Source organism: Fusarium solani (assembly GCF_023522795.1).
Source record: "Fusarium solani strain SB1 chromosome Unknown bctg00000011, whole genome shotgun sequence".
NCBI classification, from domain to species: Eukaryota; Fungi; Ascomycota; class Sordariomycetes; order Hypocreales; family Nectriaceae; genus Fusarium; species Fusarium solani.
In genome coordinates this window covers 459,032-482,229 of record NW_027072149.1, presented here as the reverse complement: position 1 = coordinate 482,229, position 23,198 = coordinate 459,032, and the positions used below count along the sequence as shown (strand labels likewise).

General features: G+C 50.6%; 11 protein-coding genes across 11 annotated transcripts; 8 read left to right on the top strand and 3 right to left on the bottom strand.

Moving 5' to 3' along the window:
* Positions 1–180: 180 nt before the first annotated feature.
* On the top strand, positions 181–1,029 carry MRS44_015193 (uncharacterized protein; the record flags this gene model as incomplete). Its single annotated transcript, XM_046277579.2, has 1 exon — positions 181–1,029. One exon carries the CDS (start codon positions 181–183, stop codon positions 1,027–1,029), a length of 849 nt encoding a protein of 282 aa, XP_046126133.2.
* A 374-nt stretch (positions 1,030–1,403) lies between these two features.
* On the bottom strand, positions 1,404–3,736 carry MRS44_015192 (uncharacterized protein; the record flags this gene model as incomplete). Its single annotated transcript, XM_065619101.1, has 2 exons — positions 1,404–2,637; positions 2,676–3,736. 2 exons carry the CDS (start codon positions 3,734–3,736, stop codon positions 1,404–1,406), a joined length of 2,295 nt encoding a protein of 764 aa, XP_065475173.1.
* A 578-nt stretch (positions 3,737–4,314) lies between these two features.
* MRS44_015191 (uncharacterized protein) lies at positions 4,315–5,722 on the top strand (the record flags this gene model as incomplete). Its single annotated transcript, XM_046271626.2, has 2 exons — positions 4,315–4,723; positions 4,770–5,722. The coding sequence occupies 2 exons, from the start codon at positions 4,315–4,317 to the stop codon at positions 5,720–5,722; spliced, it is 1,362 nt and encodes a 453-aa protein (XP_046126131.2).
* Positions 5,723–6,704: 982 nt separating this feature from the next.
* On the top strand, positions 6,705–9,644 carry MRS44_015190 (uncharacterized protein; the record flags this gene model as incomplete). The annotated part of the gene is made up of 3 exons (XM_065619100.1): positions 6,705–8,433; positions 9,065–9,306; positions 9,369–9,644. 3 exons carry the CDS (start codon positions 6,705–6,707, stop codon positions 9,642–9,644), a joined length of 2,247 nt encoding a protein of 748 aa, XP_065475172.1.
* Positions 9,645–9,860: 216 nt separating this feature from the next.
* MRS44_015189 (uncharacterized protein) lies at positions 9,861–10,575 on the bottom strand (the record flags this gene model as incomplete). The annotated part of the gene is made up of 2 exons (XM_046284341.2): positions 9,861–10,369; positions 10,422–10,575. 2 exons carry the CDS (start codon positions 10,573–10,575, stop codon positions 9,861–9,863), a joined length of 663 nt encoding a protein of 220 aa, XP_046126129.2.
* Positions 10,576–12,033: 1,458 nt separating this feature from the next.
* On the top strand, positions 12,034–13,372 carry MRS44_015188 (uncharacterized protein; the record flags this gene model as incomplete). Its single annotated transcript, XM_065619099.1, has 7 exons — positions 12,034–12,207; positions 12,268–12,290; positions 12,342–12,416; positions 12,463–12,548; positions 12,598–12,799; positions 12,870–13,065; positions 13,166–13,372. 7 exons carry the CDS (start codon positions 12,034–12,036, stop codon positions 13,370–13,372), a joined length of 963 nt encoding a protein of 320 aa, XP_065475171.1.
* A 946-nt stretch (positions 13,373–14,318) lies between these two features.
* MRS44_015187 (uncharacterized protein) lies at positions 14,319–15,608 on the top strand (the record flags this gene model as incomplete). The annotated part of the gene is made up of 1 exon (XM_065619098.1): positions 14,319–15,608. One exon carries the CDS (start codon positions 14,319–14,321, stop codon positions 15,606–15,608), a length of 1,290 nt encoding a protein of 429 aa, XP_065475170.1.
* A 632-nt stretch (positions 15,609–16,240) lies between these two features.
* Positions 16,241–17,121, top strand: MRS44_015186 (uncharacterized protein; the record flags this gene model as incomplete). The annotated part of the gene is made up of 2 exons (XM_065619097.1): positions 16,241–16,471; positions 16,636–17,121. 2 exons carry the CDS (start codon positions 16,241–16,243, stop codon positions 17,119–17,121), a joined length of 717 nt encoding a protein of 238 aa, XP_065475169.1.
* A 453-nt stretch (positions 17,122–17,574) lies between these two features.
* On the top strand, positions 17,575–18,567 carry MRS44_015185 (uncharacterized protein; the record flags this gene model as incomplete). Its single annotated transcript, XM_046277578.2, has 1 exon — positions 17,575–18,567. One exon carries the CDS (start codon positions 17,575–17,577, stop codon positions 18,565–18,567), a length of 993 nt encoding a protein of 330 aa, XP_046126126.1.
* A 147-nt stretch (positions 18,568–18,714) lies between these two features.
* MRS44_015184 (uncharacterized protein) lies at positions 18,715–21,300 on the bottom strand (the record flags this gene model as incomplete). The annotated part of the gene is made up of 6 exons (XM_046281651.2): positions 18,715–19,203; positions 19,261–19,725; positions 19,783–19,889; positions 19,942–20,720; positions 20,781–21,091; positions 21,163–21,300. 6 exons carry the CDS (start codon positions 21,298–21,300, stop codon positions 18,715–18,717), a joined length of 2,289 nt encoding a protein of 762 aa, XP_046126125.2.
* Positions 21,301–21,740: 440 nt separating this feature from the next.
* On the top strand, positions 21,741–22,960 carry MRS44_015183 (uncharacterized protein; the record flags this gene model as incomplete). The annotated part of the gene is made up of 2 exons (XM_046274228.2): positions 21,741–22,531; positions 22,789–22,960. 2 exons carry the CDS (start codon positions 21,741–21,743, stop codon positions 22,958–22,960), a joined length of 963 nt encoding a protein of 320 aa, XP_046126124.2.
* Between the last annotated feature and the right edge of the window lie 238 nt (positions 22,961–23,198).

Below are 23,198 nucleotides of genomic sequence, written 5' to 3'. Positions count from 1 at the left end.
CATGAGGACTCCGCACGCAGAACCTTCCATTCCAACAACGTGTCTGTTCAAGACCTTCCTAGGTAGGCTACCATTTCGTCCTACCTCAAACACATACTTATATGGACTAGGCCCCAGTAGACTCAGCATCGCCACATAAACGCCACGACACCGACTTTGACCTCACTCGCCGCCCTCACCATGGCTTCAACCACCTCAAGCACCATTGTCCTCTACGACATCGCCCACAAGCCCCCGGTGGATGAATCATGCTGCTCACCAAATCCATGGAAGAGCCGCTTCGCCCTCAACTTCAAGGGTGTCCCCTACTCCATGAAATGGGTCGGCCTGCCCGACATCTCAAGGGTCCGTCAGGGCCTTGAGCTCCCCGCCGGTCGCAAGTTGGCCGATGGCAGCGACTTTTACACACTTCCCATCCTCGAAGATCCTGCCACCGGAGTCAAGCTTGGTGATTCGTTCGACATTGCCGTTTGGCTGCAAAAAACGCATCCTGACTCTGGAGCTGGCGATTTGTTCCCCGAGCAAACTCTTGACTTCAAGTTTGTGCCCTTGTTTGACTTCCCTGCGCCCTTGTCGGAGCAGTCAGATGGTGGCTATCCCGAGTACCTTCGTTTCAACACAAATGTCGATACGGCCTTTAGCTCCCACGTTCCTCTGATGGTTGAAAACATGCCGCTTGATCCCGCTACCGCCGATCAGAGCAAGGCCGAATTCGTCCGTCGCTCTGGACTTAAGTCTTGGGATGATTTTATGCTGTCCCCCGAGGCGCGCACAGGAATTCTGGCCTCTTTCAAGAATATGCTGGGTGATTTAGCCAAGCTGTTCACCAAGAACGCCGATGGACCTTTCTTGCTCGGCCAGCAGGTCAGTTATGCGGATTTCATCGTTGGGGCCTGGCTTCGTATGTCGATGATTACTCTACCCAAGTCGGAATGGGAGGATGTCAAGAGCTGGCATGATGGCGTGTTCGGGAGGCTGCACGATGCTTTGGACAAGTACGCCGAGGTGAAGCCTGGTGTGAAGGTGTAAGGCCACACAGGACATTGGAAGGGCCCTGTACACTATGAGTTTGTACGTAACACTGGGTACCTACTAAAACCTGGCTAGAGTCCTGGCTGCCAATAACGCTATCGGGTATCATGATCACCCTCTCAGTTTGAAATCATGGATCGGGCCGTAACGTAGCCCACTAGGGTTTCAAAGATATTGCTCTTACAGAGTAAAAAAATATATGAAGATGCGCAGCCCAGCACTGATAACAAGAAGAAACATGGCACTTCCCATTCTTTTTCTTCGGCATGGTGATATGAGTTAACTTATCGAGACACGAGTTGATGAACGCCAATATTAAGCTACCTAACCTGAGAAGCCTAACCCCTCTTTGCTATCTTGTATATACCTTTTCAAACCAACACAAACCTCCGGTCAGCAGCCCTATCACTCATACCCAGAGCCTCCCCGCCCATGATGCCATGTATGTATGAGTCTCCAACCAGCCTCCACTTTGACTGCTCCTCAGAACGAAGGATGAAGGGCGTTCTAGCACCATAGAATATGGCTGCCGCATCACCAGGGGCCATGTCATCAGGTCCAATACCAACCCAGCCCTTGCTGGTGATGAAGAATGACCGACCACATAGCGTGTTGTGTGCTGCTTGTGTGTATCTCTCATGGTTATGTCGGTGAGGGTCCAAGTAGATGATGCCCCCTTTGTAGTGACGCCATTCGCAATCCATTGGTGCATCTTCGCGAGGATCATAAGCTTCGTGGTCTGTTTTTGCCTTCTTCTTCTTCTTCTTCTTCGGGACCAAGGCCTTGTCCGACTTCTCGGCCTCATTTCCGTCCGTGATGAGCCCTGCTACCTTGGTTTCCTTCTCCTTCTCTTTGGTTTCCTCGACATGGGACAAGATGGTCTCCATAAAATACGGTTCCAACTCGTCATCAACGCGACTGTGCCAGTGAGATTGAACCTCGTAGCTCGTCGGGCCCCATTCATTTTCGGTAGCTCCAGGTTTAAGAAACAAGCCAGTGCATGAAGATCTGTGCAAGGACTTTTGATGCTTCTTGACAACGCGTTGAATGGCTTCATGTTTGGTAGAACGCTGATCTTCTGACTCCTCAGCTTGGTCTTCATCCTCGAGGTTGGTCCACCAGTCTAGAAAAGTGTGCATGTCCCTCTCACGTGCATTTCTTTTCATGAGTTTTCCGTTGTACCTATCGCGACGCTGGTACTCTCTTAGGAGGATGTCGTTGAACGCATGGTCCGCAATGAACGTGAGGCCGAGAGCCTGCCAGATCCTCTCACCCGTGATGTAGCGCCCAGACATGCCGAGAATATTGCACAGCTCTGCAAGGGGAGGCATGACCCGCTGCTCCCGAGCGTAGACGGTGTCAAGGCCGGGGATCTTGTATGCGACTGATACCGTGTCAAAGATGAAGCCATTGACAGAGCACCATGGGTGGTTGACAAATGGTTTCTGCTCTTGCGGTGGACCACCAGCGCTAAACCAGGGCACCGAGAGAAACGGTCGATAGCGCATGGGAATTCTAAAGTCTGGGATCCAGCTTTGGTACAGCTTCAACATGGAAGCCACAGGTGGACGAAACGCCCAGCGCAGTGAAGTAGGTCCAGGTGTTCTTTGTGCTTCAGAATTGTCTCCGCAAAGTCGGCGTACATGTGCTTTGGATCGGCTTCGTAGTCGACGACGATTGGGATGGACTCTCTGGAGGGCTTGAGCTGCTTGCGTCTCTCAGTACTTAGCAAACCCGTCATTTTGTCTCTTTGAATAGGAGCTATGCTCGCATAGGGCGACTTGACGTCGTCAGCCATGCCCAAGAACGCATAGATGCGATCCCTATCGTCTGTGCATGAGACACCGCCGAAACGAACAAGGAGATCAAGGATTCCCATAGGGTACGTGGCTGTCGAGTGTTCCCAGGTCTCGACGGCCAGCTCTAGGAACCTCATGTGATCCAGTATGCGGCGATCAAAGTTGAAGGTGCTCTTGTTCAGGATGAAGAGTGCATGGTGCAGGGCGTGGCTGGTGATGTCTAGATTGCCGCAATAGAAGTGGGCAGCTTTGGTGACGGCCTCTTGGATGACCCATCGTCTCGTAAACCACTTGAGACGAAGGAATCTCTGTATAGTGGCAAAGTCTTCATGTCCAAAGAACCTCACCATCTCTTGGCGAATACTCTCATCGGCTCGCTCGCTGGTGGTGCTGGCTTCGTGCCCCGAGCTGCTGAGGCCCCAAAAGAAGTTTATGCATTGATCCATCTTTTCAGCATCGCCGAGCCAAACCAGAACTGCGCCGGCATTGAGATAGATTTGGCCCATACGCTGGACCTGCTGGCCTAGCTCCTTGGAGTCTTTTTGGTTGATGCACACGGCATCAGCCCAGAGCCTTCTCTTCATGTCGGGTTTTCGGAAACGCCGGAGGGCCTGGTCCAACGTCGGTGTGATGGATATCTTTGACTTGCCAACATACAACGTGTGGGAAAAGACGGCAGGACCCCATGTGTAGGATATGGCATCGTAGCGGCTGTCCCATCTCGTGATGCTGACGTCGTGGTGTTCGATGGTGCAATGTAGGTCTGCATCTTTGTCTGCAGCTGGCTCGAGGACGATAACACGAATCATGAAAGAATCGAAGGGTGTAAAGCCATGGTCGAGAATGGACACGTCTTGATTGCCCAGGCTTTGATAGACGTAGTCTTTTGGAGTGGAGGACGGCATGGTAGTGGTGGAGCTGCAGTTTACATCGTGAGCTTCTGGAGACGGGCGTTTTGAGAGAGACAGTTATTAGATACACCGTCGGCTCTTGCAGGACATTTCCAGTGCTAATTTTGGGATACTGCCTCGCCTGAAGTTCCAAGGCAGAACAGGAGCAGTCTTGCATCAATTTTCTGCCTCGATCTGACGCCTGTTCAACATCGAAACAATAGTTTCAGTGCCGATATCCGGACTCTTCCACAAGATATGCGCCTTTCAACCCCCCAAAGGCATGCTTGCTTATGATAGGCGGACGGCTTGTGACATCCCCAGACAGATATCACTAGTGCCTGTTCTAGACGCCGCCCTTCCTTGATTTGGGGATAGGCTGGCACCCCTCAAACATGGCGTCGTGGCAGGACAAACGCCTCTTTTGATCAGTCAGCTTAGGCCACAGTCTGCCTTGAAGAGGCCTCAAGGCAAGAGCCGCATTACTTTGGTTTCGATATCTTCAGCCGCACAGGTTATGTGAAAAGTGTAGGTATAATTCTCAACTTTTTCATGCCCTACCGCAGCTTTATCGCCTAGTACAAACCAGCAAAATGGGCAACTTGGTCGACATTCCCCTGATGCCACTATCGGAGGCATTCTACACTCTCCCTAAGCTCAAACCAACGGCCAAAGTGATTCAGTTCTTATCTGGAGATGAGATAGAACTCTGCTTTGAAGCCGAGGTTGACGGGTTATTTGATGACGACGCACCTTCGACCGAGCCATGCCGAATTATTTGGGCACCGTCTAGCCTACTTGAGGAAGACTCGATAGAAGATGTCCTGCACTTGATCGATGAAGAAGCCTTTGACGAAGAGTTTGACCACAGTCTTGAAAGTGAAGACTTGGGCTTAGACTCTTCACAAGATGCATCGAAGGGGGTTGCAGCCAGGGTAGACAAGATTCGTGAAGGATGCAACGAGTTTGAGAAACAGCTATTGAACGCTGTCGTGCTACCTGGTTAGTCCCTCGGTCAATATTCCAGTGTCTAGCTAAGACCGCCAAGATGATATCGACGTCTCATTTGACGATGTCCATGTCGACCCTGCAGCCGTCACCTCACTCCGGGCCTTGACGGCCTTGGCAACCGCCGCACCGCTCGCATTCACTTACGGCCTACTCGCTAAAGAAAAGATTCTTGGTGTTCTTCTCCATGGCCCTCCCGGCACGGGCAAGACGATGCTCGCTAAGGCTGTCGCCAAGGAAGCACACGTCAGCTTTCTCCCTGTCTCTGGCGCCGACTTTCTCTCGAAATGGGTAGGCGAGGATGAGAAACTCGTACGCGCCATCTTTTCCATCGCTCGCAAACTTGACCCTTGCGTCATCTTCATTGATGAGGCCGACTCAGTCTTTCGTCAGCGTACAGAGGACGATAGCTCCTGGAAGAGAGACCTCGTATCGCAATTCCTCTTAGAGTGGGACGGAGTTAAGGGCGGCGCCAAAGGGGGCTTTGTCATGGCAGCCACCAACAGAATGTCAGACATTGACCCAGCCGTGCTACGTCGTCTGCCGAGACGTATCTTTGTCGGTGTTCCCACGGCCGCTCAACGTGAGGGTATCCTCAGGATACACCTGAGAGATGAGATTCTTGGCCCTGATGTGACCGTAGAAGAGTTGGCCAAGTTGACGGACTCATACTCAGGCTCAGATCTCAAGAGTCTTTGTGTTTCAGCAGCCATGGCGGCTGTTTACGAGTCAATCTACGGCAACGCCAGCTTGAGCGGCAAGATAAAGGCGGGAAGAAGGACAAGGAGAAAACAGATGGAGCGAAAGCTATGCATGCGTCACTTTGAACAGGCTATGGGTGAGATTGTGGCCACGTCTCAGGGTGGTTCAGCAAATGCTGCGTCTCCGCTGAAGAAGAGTGTGGGACAAAAGGATCCCGGTATCGATGCGCCGTCACTTGCCAAGTTTAAAAAGTTTGGGAATATGTATGCCGGAAATGGGAATGATAATTAGGGAGATCCGGTAGACATGATCTTGAAGTGTGATTAATGAGCAATGCTGTCTTTCACAGCTGGTGTTGCTGAATGGAAAAGTGATCAGATTCCAGCTCAAATTGCGAGACAATATATCCAAAGCACGATAAAATTGGCCATTATACTGGAGCATAAAGCAGTGTATTTCCATCTGTAGAGCTGAACTGACACCCGCCTAACTTGAAATAGTTTTCGGGCTGGGCGGAGGGAGCCAAGGCCTCGGCGGAGGTCGGCTGAGCTCAGGATGGGGTGCCTCTGAAGGGTTGCTTTTTGGGTCGCATGCAGGATTTACACGAGAATGCCTCTCGAAGGCTTGATCCATCCCCGGGCTATGAAACTCAGCCTCGTTCCTAGGCATGGCAACTCCGATAGGCTCACTATCAGCCTAGGCACGGGATGCCCCCAGTCACCCACCCGTTCGAGATACCCAAAGATAAAGGTCTGGCTAGGAGGCTATTAAGACGGCCCTTTCTATATTCGGGAGCGTTTATCGCGACGAAATAAGCACGATCGATACCGTGGCCAGAGGAATGCTTATCGCTGCGGGGAGTAAGGCCCATCCAAGCGGCCAGCACGACCAACACAGCGCTTCGGCCAAGTTCTTGATTCGTCTCTCCCACGGCCACTCTTCAGAGGCCCGTTTCGAACTGTGAAATGGGCATCTCTCCATCCAAGCACACGCCAGCACATTTAAAAGAACAGACAGCCAGGCTGGCGGGACCACCCACCGTGCAACCGTCAGTCAACTCACTCAAGATCAATCCCCAATCACGAAAATCCCCATTCACAACACGATGCATAAGAGATCCGACAGCAGCTCTCTCTGCAAACGGTGCCGAAAAATCAATTTGAACCATCTTCCCCGCAGAAGCCACCTCACAAAGGTCGGGGAAAAAGTTCCCCGATGGCAAGCCTCAATCGACCGGGCCAACTTGGATAGTTGCCCATTATGCCAGCTCATCATGAAAGCTTTTCATTTGTCCAGAGAAGAGATGATTCAAAATAAAGAGGTACTTCGGTCATTCTCCAGCAGACGGATTATCGGCCAGGGATGGGCATCGGTCGATGCGACCCTCCTCTCACTGAGCCAGCCCTATTACTGCGGCCTACCATACATTGTTTACCAGCCCCAAGGAAGAGAAATTGTTCGCCTCTTGGGGCCACGCATTGATTTCAATATCATCAAATACTGGCTTCGGTATTGCAAGGGTCAACATGTAAAAACCTGCACCTCGGTTCGCAATAAGGCAGAGTTGAATTCAATCTCTTCACTCAAGTTGATCGATTGCGAAACAAACACGATAGTTCCTGCCAACGGAATGCCATATGTGGCTCTTAGCTATCTCTGGGGAGGCGGAGCTAATAATGTCGCCTCTTTCGTCACCTCCCTGCCTTCCGACATGCCGAAAACCATTAAAGATGCCATGACGGCGACTCGGGTTCTGGGATTCAGATACCTCTGGGTGGATCGATATTGTATCAATCAGACCTGTCAAGAGGAGGTTGCAGAACAAGTTCACAAGATGGACCTTATCTACAACCATGCAGAGCTGACAATCATCGCCGCTGCCGGACAGAATGCCAACCATGGCCTCCCTGGCGTGTCTCCTAGACAGGTGAGCCAACCATCCGCGAGGATAGGAAGGCATTTCCTGGTATCGTCAATGGGGGATCCTCGTTTGGTCATCGAGCAGTCTGCATGGAACCGAAGAGGTTGGACGTACCAAGAAGGGCTGCTCTCCAGGAGACGGGTGGTTTTTACACCAGACCAAGTCTACTTTGAGTGCTGCGGGATGTACTGCTTTGAAGCACTGAACTTTCCATTGCCGGCATTACATGTTCAGGACTCTAGCCGCTTCAAGGCTTCGTTTTGTGACGGAGTGAACTTGGGAATGTTCCCTCGGCAGCTCGGGCGCACAGAGTGGGAGGTCATGCAGCGTATCACCCAGTACAGCGCCAAGTCATTGAGCGACCCCTCAGATATCTTGAATGGGGTGTCAGGGGTATTGCGAGCGTTGAAACAGAGCCCACACAAGATTCGGCACTGCAAAGGCGTCCCTTTCCTCCCTCGGCCACCCAAACCGTCAGGTATCGAGCAAAAGACAGCCCAAGAAGTTTACGACGCCTACAAGTGGTCTCCAACTGTGGGCTTCTGCGCCGGACTCTGCTGGATCGTCACCAAGTCTTTAAAGCGGCGAAATGGCTTCCCAAGTTGGTCATGGACAGGCTGGAATGGTGAAATCGACTCGGCATTCACGGAGAGCAAGTGGAGGCAGCTCAAAAGCACCTTGGATATCCAATTCAAAGTCCAGCTCGAATGTGGCGAGGAGTGTGGCTTGGATGAGTATTTTCATAAGTGCATCCATCACGATGTGCCCATCTCAGACACTCTGCTCGTCTCTGGTTTGGTCACACCAGTTCAGCTTACCAGTAGTCTGCTGAGTTCGAGTTATTCCCAACTGCGTGGCTTCACAGAAACTACGGCTGATGCCGTATCTTTAAATAAGAATGGAAAACCATTGGACTGGGACTTCACTGTCACGGACGAAGATCTAGATGTCCAGACTTTGGGGGCATGTTTGGCCATCGAACTTGCTCGGGAGGCAACTTTATTCCACAATCGCTTTTTGATAGTTGTTACTGAAACAGAACGAGGGAGCTACCGACGAATTGGTTTCGCTGAGAGAAGGGGTGCGGGACAATTCCGGGTTCCAGAGTTTGCTAAGACACGGATGGACCTGCGACTTGAATGATGGAGCAACTGCCTGTGAGGGGTTGTGATAGTCCCTATGTCTTGTAGATATGGAATTATTCAATCATGGCCTCCAAGCGACATGAAGGATCTTCTTGTTAAATGTGCTGAAATGAGAATACCACGGCGGAATAGGTTAATTAGTGCCGCCAAGGACTGGGGAATGAAGAGTTGGGCAAGCACTATGTTGAGAAATGAGTACTGAGCATTTGAAGACCAAGATTATGCTCAAGTTGTAAGACGTTTGATTCAATAATGTCAAATTAGTCCCGGGTTCTGGGTCTCGTGGCCGAGACCCTGTGGTCTAGACCGTTGCCTACTGGAGATAGATCGGAAGCCACATCTCTCTAGACCGACAACTATTAGCTATTTAACCTCGTTGTATCTTTCCAAAACTGCACGAGAACGAAATAGTAGCGAAAAAAGGCGCCACTTGTGGCCTATCGAATGCACCAACGCATCCGGACTAGGTTGTGGCAAAGACTATCTACCCATATAACGCGTCTGTTTTCACACCCATTAACAAATAGCGGTTGATCTCTAACTCTTCACATACTACTCTTATTGTAGAGGCATCAATTACCACGGAATCTTATACATTACAGGTCACAATTGATGAGACCCTCCTTCAGTTGGGCTGTGGCGATAACCTCGTCATTGCGCGCAAGGTCAATGGGGTCATGAAAACCGTCTTTGCCGGTTTCAGCTTCAAGCCTCGTGGGAATTTCCAGCCACTCTTTCCCAACTTTCAGTTTACATGGACTGAAAAGTACAAGATCTGCCTCGTTGCACCTCCTAGCAACGGTCAATTCGTACGTCTCGTGTCGGCTTCCAAGTGTGGCCTAGAAGACCATCCACTAACACGTCGACAAAGATTGAGCGTGCCACTGAGGATGTCCAGATAGACGTGGGAGAGGTGACAACGTTCGACGAGTACAGTCTGAGTGAGCTTGCCGAGAAGCAGCCCGCCGGGTTCTTCCCCAACGCGGGCAGCTTTGGTGTCAAAGGTGTTCCCAACTCTTTGAACGCATCCATCCTGATGTATACTGGGGATCAGTGGTCGACCATCTATGTTGATCAATCGAGCCGGAGTGGACAGGTGGCAATTCTTCAGCCGCAAGAGGTGAGCATCACGGCTTCAAGGGCTTGATCGAGACAATGCTGATTGTTTGTAGTATTATTTGTTCTGGAAAGAACGTGCTGAAAACGAAAAGCTCTACCAACTGAACGAGGAAGATGGACAACAAATTTCTTTAACGCAGGGGAAACTTTCAAGGGTATCCATTTCGGCTTCAAGAATCCCGGTACTCCTGAGGCGCCTTCTTGGTACTTTACATGAGGGTCAAGGATCAATAGATGGGCTTCTCTACTCGATCTTCTCGACTACGATGTCGTCAAAGTACCATTGCAAGGACCAACCCGTAGACTTGACCCTAATTCTCAACTTGGTATCGCCAGTGACGTCCTCATTCTGAAGCTCCTCCTCAAACCGAGCCCAGCCGTTGCCCAGGTCCTTGCCGTTGGAAGGCCTCGTCTCGAATACCCTGCTACCGCTGTGCTTGAGGATGACCTCGATAGGTGACCAATCCGTGACACCGTCCTTATCGATCCAGCTGCACCTGGCGGTAAAGGCAACCTTGTAGCCGCGTGTGCTCTTTTCGAGCTTGAGGATCTCCTTGTAGTCGATAAAGGCGTAGCCCTCTGTGGTAGGCTCGATGATCTTGAACACATGGGAGTCTCCGTAGGGAGTCTGCAGGTTTTCGATGTTGTAGGAGAAGGATTTGTCGGAATTGATGCTCCAGTGGTCGAGGTTGTTGTCTTCGAAGTCGATGTGGAGGGAGGTGCTGGGCTTTTTATCGTCATCGCGTTCCTCGGCTTGAAAGAAGTTAGAGAGACAAGATTCGTTGTTTTCCCTAATAAGACTCACGCTGAGTGATGAAAGTGACAGTGGGATCTCCGGGCGCAACTGTTGTTGGAACGGGGACACAAGAAGACACAGTAGTAGTAGTAGACACGGGCTTGGCTGTCACGGCGCCAATGGCCAGTGACCCAAGGATGAAAGAAAACGCAGATGAAACCATCTTGAAATCGCTGAGTCTATACCGCTGAACACAAGGAGAAACAAAAAGAGAACAAAGATCAGAGGATCTGATATGTGGGAAAAGGCGGGCATGTAAGGGAATGCATGCTGTGGGGTCAAAAGTAAGCTGCTGACAGAGAACTCACTTTTTCAAGATCACTGTCAGATTCATGCCCCCAAAAACACCAAAGGTCCATAGACTAGTCAAAAGAAGGCTGGCGTACCTGAAGCTATTCCCGTTCTAAGCGACTCCCCAGCCCCCATAAGCGGAGACCCGCGCCTCACGGCTGACGCCGAGGATGACGGTTTGATCCTTCAAGCTACTTTTTAAGCATAGCCGAGGGAGGAACCTGGTCTATAGCTTATGCCCTGCAAGTTGGTCATGTTTGATTCGTCCTTGGATTGCGAAGAGTAAGCACAGAGCTCAGCCACGCGACTCGGCGCTTACGCTGTGGATCCAGGTAAGACGGCAGGGTCTCAACCGTTGGCAAACACCCTAAATAAAGGTGTTTTTTTTAATTAAGCAATGAAAGTCCGAGATGGTCTTGTCGGATTCCAAATCGTTGGGCAACTGGGGCTGCAAATGCGCCACACTCCTGAGGATGGATGACTCGTTCTGGTCCTCAATCTGTCACTTGAAACACATTTAAGTCTTTGCGAGTTTCAGGGCATCTTATTAATGATGTACTGTTAGTTCCTGGGGCGGATTAGTGCTGATCTTCAGTGGAGATTGGCCTGGCGAAAGGTCATGATCTCGTCAAACACTGAGATTTGTGACACATCCACCCGCCAAAAGATAACATGAAAAGCCGCCAATGATAACCAGTCACGATTTCAGAGTCTATCTTGCCAAGACCATATCGGGTATTGGATGAAGAGGCTATTGACTAGATAAGCGAAGTGAGAAAGATGTATCGAGATACTAGGTAATTGACGCATGCCAAGATCCCATACTTGGCCCTCCTACCCGGCACTAGCCAAGACTCGAAACTCTATGCCAAAACTCCAAGTCATCCTCAGTAAAGTCCCTTAATACTCAATGCTAATAGCATAACTATTCTAGTATATATGGATAATTTGTGGATCCAGTGCAGAGTCTTTGCAATCAGGATTAGGCTCCAAAGAGTGGCGTGACATTCCCCCAGGAGTCTCGTGACCACCTCAACCGAGATCTTGTCTGGGACATAAATACAACGACATGATGCATTTCAAGTCCAAACACGTGAATTATGCCATCAGGTTGCAGCTGCAGAAACAAAGAGCTTAAGCCGAGGCTGGCTATTTTGCCCCCTTTACATCTCGTGGTGCCAAGACCTGGATCTGCGCCTCTGATGCAACTCAAACAACTCACGCATTTGAGCCATTTTCCGCCTGCGGGGTTCGCGCCGGCAAACATGGTCGTACATCACACCAACAAGCCCCATTTGTTCACCTCTTGTCCAACTGTCTAACCGTCGAAATGGAAGCGGGGGCTTTTGCTCATGCTGCTACTATTGAGCCAATCGAATCGCGGGACCGGGTCGACGAGGTGGACGAGTTTCCCACATCTGACTATGACGCCGAGTCTGTCAGCTTTCAGGCTGCGAGCTTGAATTCGAGTATATATCAGCACTTTTATGAGAATGGAAGGCGGGTGAGCATTTATTGCTACGTCTGTGTACATCCTTGGCAGAATGAACTGATACTGCGGTAGTATCACCACTACCGGCATGGGACGTGAGTTTCAGGCCAAGTTCAACTGCCGTTGTGCAACCTGACATTTGCCAGGTATCCGATCCCAAATGATGATGCCGAGCAGAACCGAGATGATATGAAGCATGTAATGATGCTTGAACTTACCGAGTAAGTCCCTGCAGCGTGGGAGGAGCAGCTCGCTAACACTGACTAGCGGCAAGCTATTCTTCGCCCCGGTCGGTAATAACCCACAGAAGGTCCTGGACTTGGGCACCGGGACTGGCTCTTGGGCTATTGAAGGTGACTCCCAAAGGGCCCTGTAGTTTCCGGACACATCTGATGGTTGTAGTGGCCGACATGTACCCCAGCGCTTCCGTCGTTGGTGTTGACCTCAGTCCTATACAGCCCTTGTGGGTGCCACCGAACCTGAAATTCGTTGTCGACGACATAGAAGATTCATGGATGCTTGGAGATGGCTATGACTTTGTGCACATGCGCTGTATCAGTCCGTGGTTGAAAGATCAACCAACAGTTCTTCAACAAGCGTATGAGTAAGTAGCCGCAGACCTTACTCTGGTTGACAATTCTAGTTGCTGAAAGTGTACTGAACGCAGCCTACAGACATCTTAATCCGGGAGGGTGGATAGAAATCCAGGAGCTCGATGCTCGTGCAAACTGCGATGATGAATCTCTTCCGCCTGACTCCTCCCTAGGCAAATTCTTTGACACAGCCGAGGCTGCTGTAAGAAGTTTCGGCATGAACTTCAGAGCTGGCGAGAGACTTGGGGAGCCCCTCCAAAAGGCTGGCTTCATCAACGTGGGATGCATAGTATTGAAGGTGCCTATTGGAGCGTGGGCAAAGGCAAGTTCCCCTTCGTCCTGCAGTTACTCGCGCTGCTAATTAAAGGCACAAATAGGACCAGAAGCTACGCCTAATAGGACTGTACTGTCGGACTGCCGTGGAGGACATGTTTGGAGCCATGGCTGCAAAACCTTTCCGCCGGATTATGGAGGCCAAGGACATCGAGGCATTCCTAGCGGCGGCGAGAAAGGATCTCTATGATACAGAGATTCATACATACGAGAAGTACTATTTTTGGATGGGACAGAAACCACTGGTTTAATAGGGCACTTGGATACGATTATTTGTCTTTGTTGTCGCCGTCCCGTTGCCCGTATCCCCTCCATCTATTCTTGTTTATGGCACCCATTCACTGCTCAGCCTCTTGTCCCAACCATCACTGAATGGTGACAAGTAGCGACCCCTCACTTCTTAGGCATGCACTTTGAGTACCTGCATGCGCCAAGCCTCATTGCCAGCACCTGTTGCCCAGCTTCAAGGCCTAAAAACACCGCTAGATCCGTTTCTTAACGGATATTAGGAGTCGCGTGGTACAAGGTCGAGCTTGGCGGCTGCGATGCTACCCATCAAAACGATCCTTTGAGAAGAATATCGGTGCGCCACTTTCATTATGCAGCTGCCTGATTGGGACGAACCCATCTCTCGTTCATCGATAGTGTCGCGTGTTCCCGTTACGGAACAGATGGCCCTCATCTCTATGATTTATACGGAGTAGGCACTCATTGTCATTTAGAGCCCGGAAGAGGTCAAAGGCAACTCATTATATCTCTTCTAATAAGGACCAAAAACTGCTCCCGGTGTGACTCTCTGCCCTCGTGTCCACCGCCCTCCGCAACTCAACGGAGATTGCTAGGACGCGTTTCAGCCCTCACAAGTAGCGTCCAAGGCTGAAAACACCAACCAACCAGAAGCTTCAGTGCAACCCGGCGCTCGAGTGAGGCGCCGCCACGATATTTAAGCATGGGCCAATGCTAACGGCTTTCTACCTCGAATGGAGACGTGGTGGCTTCTCGTGAGGGTACACTAGAAGACCTTGGAAATTTAAGCTTGATTTTTTTAGGCGGTTGAGTAAAAATAGTTGAAGCCTAGAATCCTTGGCGAGAGAAGCTGAGTTGTTAAAATACTTCCCCTTTGCTCGTCCTTTCCTTGATTTCACGCCCATAAAAGCTTCAACTTAATACTGCCATTCACTTTTGATCAAACTCGCCATGGTCAACTCCTTCCGGCTCCTCGCCATCGTTGCGACCGCCCTCACGGGTCTCGCCCCTGCCGCCGCAAGCCCGGCCCCCGAACCGGCCGGCCCGACTCTCCTCCCCGGCTTCGAGGTCGACTGGAGCAAATGGTGGACCCGCCAGTTGTTCAGCTGCCCAGTCTGGAAAGGACCTCTTCCTCAGAGCGCACAGGATCTTGCAGGAAGTACCTGTAACAATGCCTGGACTCGGACCATCACAGGAGGTTCCATCACTGCTCGTCTGTACCAGGTTCCTGGGCATTGGCAGAAGGAACCTCGCTACAGCGAGATCGTCAACGGTGTCGCTGCTGCCATCAAGAAAGGCGTCGGCATCTTTGGATCGATGGCTGGTCCTCTCAAGATTCACATCGGCTTTGTCTCGGGCGTCCTCGGCGATATCGTTCAAGTCGACGACAACAACTTTGGTACCAAGGATCCTTGCTACATGATCATCGACTTTCCTCCCGGCACTAGCAAGTACCCTCTTCTGGCTATTCAGAAGGATGTCATCAAGGGCATGTACCAATGCGTGGAGCAGTTCCATCGTCCGACTGTTACTGCTTGGACAAAGGGAAATGAATGGTGGCGTCAGGGCATTGCTCGCTACTTTGATGGGCTTGCCTACCCTACCACCAACGCTATCATGAACCGTGGCCTCTACCCTGAAGAGTACCAATTCGGAATCCCTCTTTACCAGAATGACGAGGCTGCTGCCCTCTTCTTCCACTTTGCCGATAGATTAGGCGGATGGTCTCCAACTGATGTCAACAACTGGATGAAGGGGCATCCTAACAAGGCAACCTACGAACTTGAGCGGAAGTCGCTGTCGATAGACACAAAGATTACATCTACTCTATGGCATCGCTTCGTCCTTGCCTGCAGGGACCAGACCATCAAGTACCCCAACGGCCAGAAGATTCCCCTCAAACTTGGAGGACCACCCACAACTACCCATCCCCTTGTCAATGTTGCCAAAGTTGGCGGCACCTACTCCAAGTCGGTCACAGGTAAAGCCTGGAAAGGCGCCATCAACATCTTCTCCATCAAGGCCGGCCAAAAGATGCGTGTCACGTTTGAAGCCGACCCAGGCATCGAATGGAGTATCCGCAAGGTTGGAACAACTGCTTGGAACACTGGTATCAGGACTCGAACTGTTAATATTGCGGCTGCTGCTGGTGCCACTACCAAGTTTGAGCTTGCTGTTAGTTCGACGAGGGATGATGGTGGGTCGGGATTGAGCAAGGTCAAGATGACTCGGACTGCTTGAGTTTCCTGTGCAAGGCTTTTGTTTGTGTGAGGAGTGCTGCGACTAGGAATTGGCTATGACTTGGGGGTACCTTAGTTAGAGTTTTCTTCATTTTGTGACGATATTCTTTGATGAAATGCAACAGTTCTCTGATTTGTGCTTGGCGACCCCTCGACATATGTGACTCTGCTTGCGCGACAGCTTCCATGTTTGACATATAGTCGAGTATTGAACTCAGCTTCTGTGGCGCTTGGTAGTGGCAGAAAAGAGGCCGCACACGGACTTGGCCGATTGTGCATGCATTCGCAGGTCGGCGACCTTTCAACCCCTGCAAGTAAGCGGATTCAACGCCCTCGGCCTTTGTCGTGTGGCTGGGCTCAACACTGTCAGACAATCCCGTTACTGGCTAATTATGGGCCAGATGAAGCATTAATATGCCTTGCTCAATCTCAGCTAGTACTCCGCTTACTCGGAGCCCGATGGGCTGTGAGGCGCAGTTGCACACTTGATGGCCGTAATTGCATTTCAGCAACAAGCGGATGGAAGGGTTGGGAGTTGTATATATTTACTGTAAAATCGCAAGGCTTTTACAGTTCAATATCATTCAACAAAAAACATCCTTCTCAGAGATCTCTACACAGAGAAACATAGCCATGCGATCATCTCAATACCTCACAGCCCTCGCCGGCCTCCTCCACTCTGGAGCCAGCGCAGCCGTCCTCCCTCGTGACTCTGAACCCTACTGCTCCATCATTAACGCCCGTCCAAGCAAGCTGGCTTGCTCAAAGCAAGGCTACATCGACAACGACTCTGGAAAGATTGGCGATCCTCAAAAACATCCCTCGAGTAACCCAATGTGCCGATCTTTGTGCCAAGACTCCTTCGTGCACCTTCTTCAACTTTCGACCCGAATCCGGCTTTTGCCAGCTCTTTTCTGGCGATTTTGCTTCTGTTGGCCACCGTGATGAAGCCAGCGGTAGCTACTTTTCTCAGCTTGAATGCTATCAATGTACCAACGGTGAGTGCATGCTCCTACCACACTCTTGAGCCCCATGCTAATGACTTGTCGCCAGCCGACACCCTCTTCAATTTGGACTTTGAGGACCGGGACGTCGAAAAGTGGGGTCTAGATATGGAAAAGGAGGGAGACTTCTACCTCGACATCCAACAGCCAGACTCTTGGGCCCTTCGCGTCCTGGAAGTCGCCGACCGAGGCGTGGTCAAGGTCAAGTACTTGCCCACATTCCACCTCGAGCCTGGTTCCTCCTACCGGATCACCTTCCTAGCCAAGTCCAACAAGAAGGACATTGAGCCTTTCGACTTGATCCGTACCGTCATCTACCGCGGCGATCAGACTATCTATGAGGCTTTCCCTGAGTATCCGGCCCAGTACATTGGGGGATGGCATCAGTTCTACACCAGGTTCACTGTGCGTGAGGGCCAGGGCGGTGAGGCTTCGTTCATGTTCAAGATTTATTCGAGTGGTTCTGAGCTCGATTGGTACTTTGATGGTCTTGCCTTGCAAAAGGTTTAGGTTGTTGGTGGTGCTTTAGAGACTACTTAAGCCAGCTTTACCGTCGGTGTTTGTCTAGAGGGATCTGATGCATAAAATGGATAAGCATTATTTTTCTTAATCTAACTTCATTGAGACTTCTTCACTTTTTGTCTCGGGTCGTCATATGCCATCCCCTAACTCTCAATGAACCACGTCTACCCATTTCTAGTTCGGCCAGGCTCCGCATTCTCGACTTTGCTCTTCAGCGTTCATTGGAACCCTTCAAGCTCTAAAAACACCTTAACCTCAGCTGTAGGTATGTACGTTGTACGGCCGGAGATCAGGGCACCTGGTGGTGCCGAGGTTATCGCCATTCCAGTCCCACCACCAAGATTACATAACCGCCCAACCTTATCAACAACCTTTATCTTCGACTGCAATGCAACACGGTGAACCCCTCACCCTCAACAATCATCCACCAACACCGCAACTATGCCTGTTCGTCTGACTATCGACCCTCCGTTGCTAAACTCAGCGACGCCATGGGCTACAGACCTTGATGATCTCATTACCATAGCCGCTTGCCCATCAACAGGTGCTGTCACAACAAGGACGTCTCTTATCAAGGGTTTCGACCACCAGGATGCCAACCATCGATATCTTTTCTTTGACCCTGCTACGGCAAAGCCAAACGAGGGAACTTCCTCGAACCAAGTTCCCCCCGCAGGCCACACAGAGAATGCAACAGCCAGTCTAAACAGTCTTGGTTACAGCCCAATCCCTTTGGAAGGATACATAAAGTTTCTCAAGGAAATTGGCGACCAGCTTCCGACGATGAAGAAGACCTTCATTGTAAGCGTCACGGGCTCACCCGAAGATATTCTGGCTTCCTATGAGCTGCTTGCGTCCACTTCAAAAGTCCTGTCTTTCCCTCTGGCAATGGAAGTCAACCTGAGCTGCCCAAACATCCCTGGCGCTCCACCACCTGCGTATCACGGCGCAGCTCTTGAGAAATATCTTTCCATACTGCCCAAGAACCCTGCAATTCCAATTGGAATCAAAACACCACCTTACACGTACGAGGGTCAGTTTACCTCCTTGATTGAAACGCTCGTACCGGCAGCGTCTTCTATCAGCTTCATCACTGCGACAAACACTCTCGGATCTTGCCTCATCTTCGGACAAGATGGTGGAAACAGCCTGACGCCCCAGCTTCCAAACGTTGGTGTCGGTGGCATGGCTGGTCCACCGTTACACGCTCTTGCTCTCGGAAACGTGTCAACGTTGCGGAGATTTCTTAACCAAACCGAAGAATTAAAACATATTGCCATCATTGGAGTTGGTGGGGTTCGTGATGGTGATGGCTTTCGGAGGATGAGAGCGGTCGGTGCAAGCGCGGTGGCCGTAGGCACTGCTTTGGGCAAGCAGGGTGTCAAGGTTTTTGAGAGGATCGAAAGCGATATTGACCGGAATTGGAAGCTTTGATCAGTTATACATGAGTTTGGTAGAGACAAAAAGGCCTGGCTGTGCTAATATTCCCCTGCCGACGAGTTACCTTCTTTCCTAACGCCATTACGCCAAAGATTGTGTACATCTAGATACCTTTCCAACATGTTTTGGTCCTCCACCACGTCAAACATCTCGAATCGCCATATACCCCAGCATCAAGGGCCCCAAAGATATCCAGACCCCGGAAATGGCAAACGCACTCTGGATGTCTTCCTTGACAATCGACCAAACAATCCCAAATACCATGGCTGGCACAGCTACTAGGGCAACCATGATGAAGTAGATGGTCTTCCAGTGCCACCCCTCCTCGAAATGCAACCCCCAACCAAGTTCGGCCTGGTCCTGTGCTGCCCGCAACTGCCCACACGCCCGCTTCGGAATCTGATTCAAGTAGCTGCGCTGGGGGATCTCGAAATCATGGGGCTTTTTAAAGTAGTGCAGGAGTTCTCGTGGGCCAAGGGCGGGAAAGTAGCCCAGCTCAACCTTGGGTGCTGGTGCGCAGCGATACTCGTTTGACTCTACCCTCTCAACAGGAGGAAGACAGATGCACTGAGACGAGCAAGCTACGCTGTGGTCATGGACTCCCGCGAAGTAGTTGGCATCTACTTTGAACTATAGGAATGTTAGTAAGCTCGTGTTGATCAATGAATCGCATTCGATAAGACATACTCTAGTCAATGACACACTCTTTACACTCCGCAGGGTGAACCAGGAAGTGAACTTCCTATGTTTGTGGTAACAAATTCTCAGGAACGCAAAGAGGTCTTTGTCTCCGTTAATACTACAGAGACGATCCTGGTGTAGTCTGGTGAGAGATTCTCCCTTGTCAATACAAAGGAGAAGGTGCAGGACCTCCTGGCCTGGCTGCGAGCCGTCGCGTTGTGGGATTTGCGAGTTGAGTGTCAGTAGTGGGCTATTTGTCGGTTGATTACGCTTTCCTCTAAGCAGCTTTGTGAGCTGTTTCACCCAACCGGTGAACGTTTCTGGTAAACTTAGGACAGATTGGGAGTTGAACTTGCTTTTTTGCTGACCGGAGCTGCGTGTTCTATGTCCTTCCGATATGCGGGTTCTTAATGCATCCAAAGAGCCCAGCTTGGTTTCGGTAAAATCGTCAAACAGGTCATCGCCACAGCTCTGGAGTCCATGTCAGCATATGTACCAACAGGTTCTAACAACGGGGTTCTACCATACACATTTCCATCTGACCCGGGTCTTGCCTAAGGGCACAGGCGGTTCAAAAATGGGAGCAAGTTTGTGGAAGATGATATCGACTAGCTCCGGGAGCGTAGATGATGACCCTGTAACGTTGGTTAATAGGAATCTAGGCAGCTTCGTAGGCCTTAAACTTACTTGTCACTGCCACAGATGGAGCGTTGTTCGGGTGGCTTTTCAGGCTATTACCACCCACTGAACAAGATTTCTGTTCAGATTTATGATGTTGATCTCCATCAGCCGCACCAAGCTCAACCAGATGAACCGGGAAGACTTCCAATGGGAAGTCATCAGCGCGTAAGACAGCAGGGGGAGGCATGGCCTGCGAGTGACCCTCACCACTGTGTAAAGCTGCCATCGCTTTCCTAAGTACGTTCAAGACTTGGAAATTGTTGTGCTCTGCCGCCAAAATCAATTCAGTGCTTTGATTACAGTCCTGCTCATTCAATGCCGCTGTTATTGCCTGTATCAGGTGGAAAAGCTTTCCCGGCAGCTCATCAATCGTTTCTTCGGTTGGGGAATCGTCGATTTCAACTGGGAAATCTGTAAACAGTGTTTTAACATCATCGAACCCAAGCCAAAAGCGGCGTCTCTTCCACGCCCTGGGCAAGTTTCTGTGCTTAGCCTGAAAGAGGTTTTTGTCTAAGGGAGGTTCGTGATCTTGGTTGCTGTCTTGCCACGAAGGTTGGATCGGGGTGTTGTGCTGGTTCACGTCCACTCCTCCCGCTGATGGGCATTGGAGCTCCGGTAGCCATGCGGATAGAATTTTAAGATGGATGGGCGGTCCTGTAGTATCATCGAGCCAAAGTGTTTCCGACAATCTCTTTCTTGGCAGCTTCCTCAACCATACGGCGCCATCGTCGTTTTCCTCGTCGCTCTCCGATGTTTCAGAGATTGACGGTTCAGTAGTAGTTGCACTATCATCAATGTTAGCAAACGCGCACTTCTATCCAGCCTCCAAATGGGAAAGCAAATACGGGGGGATGCCAATATATTGTTGGCAAATTGGTCGTGGCGGTGACGGCTGAAAACGCACGGAATGAAGGCGGCCCAAATTCTCCAGTACAGCCAGAGCCCTTTCTCGGATACGCTGAATATGCTTCTTTACCAGGATAGATCCTCGTATATCGGGTTTTAAAAGTTCTGTGCGCCTCCTCAGAAGATTACCCAAGTCTTTAGCAATCGCAGTGACTTGTAAATCAAAGGCCTCCAACAGCGATTTCTCTAGGGCTTTTTCCAAGGGGCCTTCACGAAAGACGAGCTCCATGGCATTTCGAATCATGTTGACCTATTTCCGTGTCAGAATTGCAGTTGAGATAAGTGACAATATCTCAAAGCAAAACGGGGAAACGACCTCACCTCCTCCGTTAGTCTGTCGCACGGCTCTTGAATCCGGCGAAAGGCTCGTAGTGTATTGATCGCCCGAAGAGCTTGTATACCTGCCCTCTTGCTCGCAGGGGAAAACTTTACGGCACCCGCTGGTTCGGTACTGGACATGTCGAATTTACTTGAAGCAGTTATTGATTCTTGGATTCGCTGTTTTGATGAAAATACGTCTTGGTCAGGGACTCAGCTTGCAAAAATCTTCATTTGAGAGGGGGTGGCTTGCTTATCTACTACACGATGTGCCTTGCTAGAGCCTTGGGGGCTATGCTTCAACACAACAAGGCATCCTCGTACGAGTTTGCCTTGCCGCATATGAGTGGCAAATCACAATGAAAATCAACCTACAGCCCACAGAGACGAGGCAGTCCCCTTGGGATGTAAGGGGACACGAAATGATAAATCCTGGTTGGGTGGCCTACCTACGGTAGGTGTCCGAGCTACCTGTGCCGAGATGGCTACTCACATGACCCAGCCAGCATGTTTGCCCCCAAGTAGGAAGGCTTTACGACGACAAAGACCTCTACGCATTGCCGGGTTATCTCTCATCTATCATGGCGTCGACTCCCTTCTTCGGCAAGCTCGTCGGAGCCATCACCTGTGGTTCAGTTTCTGAGCGCTGGGGAAGAAAGATGGCCATCTTCATTCTCGTCTGCATTTCGCTCGTAGGTGTTACTTTACAAAAAGCAGCCTTTTCCGCGGCCCAGTTCATAGTTGGCAGAGCCGTCAACTTTGCCATGACAGGCTTTTGCATCGTTGTTGTCCCTATTTTCCAGGCAGAGTGCTCCCCTAAAGAGCTTCGCGGGTTGATGAACTCGACTATCCAGATGGTCATCATCTTTGGACAGGCGGTTGCTTCTCTCGTCAACTTGGGAACCAAGGGCATTCCAAGTGATGCATCTTGGCGCATCCCTGTTGGCCTTCAGTTTGTCGTGCCAGCCATTCTGCTCGCTCTCTTGCCGTTCATTTCCGAATCGCCTCGCTGGCTTCTATCAGAAGACCGCCCCGACGAGGCATTCGAATCCATCCAACGTCTGTGGGGCAAATTGACAGAGAACGACATCAGAGTTGATATGGCCGAGATCCAAGCAGACCAGGCTAATGCTAGCAAGAGTAATTGGAGCAAAGTGTTTGACCACCACAACCGATTGCGAACAATTATTGCCATCATCGCTATGTTTGGACAGCAGATTACTGGTCAGGCATTTGTCAATCAGTACTCTCCCATATTTTCCCAGCAAAACGTATTTGTCAAACGGACCTTCCTGTTTACTGTCTTGGCTAATGTCGCCGGTGTTATTGGCACTGCGGGCACCTGGTTTGTTGTTGACAGTTTTGGGCGGCGGTACGTGAACTTATCCTGATTAGAATCTGCGATGAACTCGCTGACAGCATTTCAGGCCTATTCTCTTAACCGGAGGTTTTCTTATGGGCGCCATTCCTATACATCGTTGCCATTGTATCCGCAGTTCCTGATCCCACGTACGCTGCCAGACAGATGATGGTGGCATCCATGTGTCTCTTCAGCGCCATGTACTGTATGCCATGGGCCCCTCTATAAGTTATATCCTAGTCTTTTAGGGCTGTAAACTAACCGTATAGATCTTATGTCGTCTTGGGAGAATTCACTTTGGCCCGCGTCAAGGAAAGGACGAGCTTGGTCGCCTGCAGCATCTCCATCCTCACAACTTTTGTCACGTCCTTCACTCTACCCTACCTGCTTGACAGCGACTATGCAGGTCTGGGCGGCAAGTTTGGGTTCAGTTACAGCTGATCTGCTTCGTTATGACGGTTGTTGCTTTCTTGCTTGTCCCCGAGATGAAGGATCGCACTCTGGAGGAGGTGGACAAGCTCTTTGAGATGAAGGTGCCGCTTCGGAAGTTTAAGCAGACTCGGATTCAGGTGCTTGACCCGGATGTCAAGGATTCAGTGCTGCATGCAGGGGATGCTAAGGGTGCTAGTGTGCATCACAGTGAGGCCTAAGATTTACTGAGATGCACGTAACAAGGCGG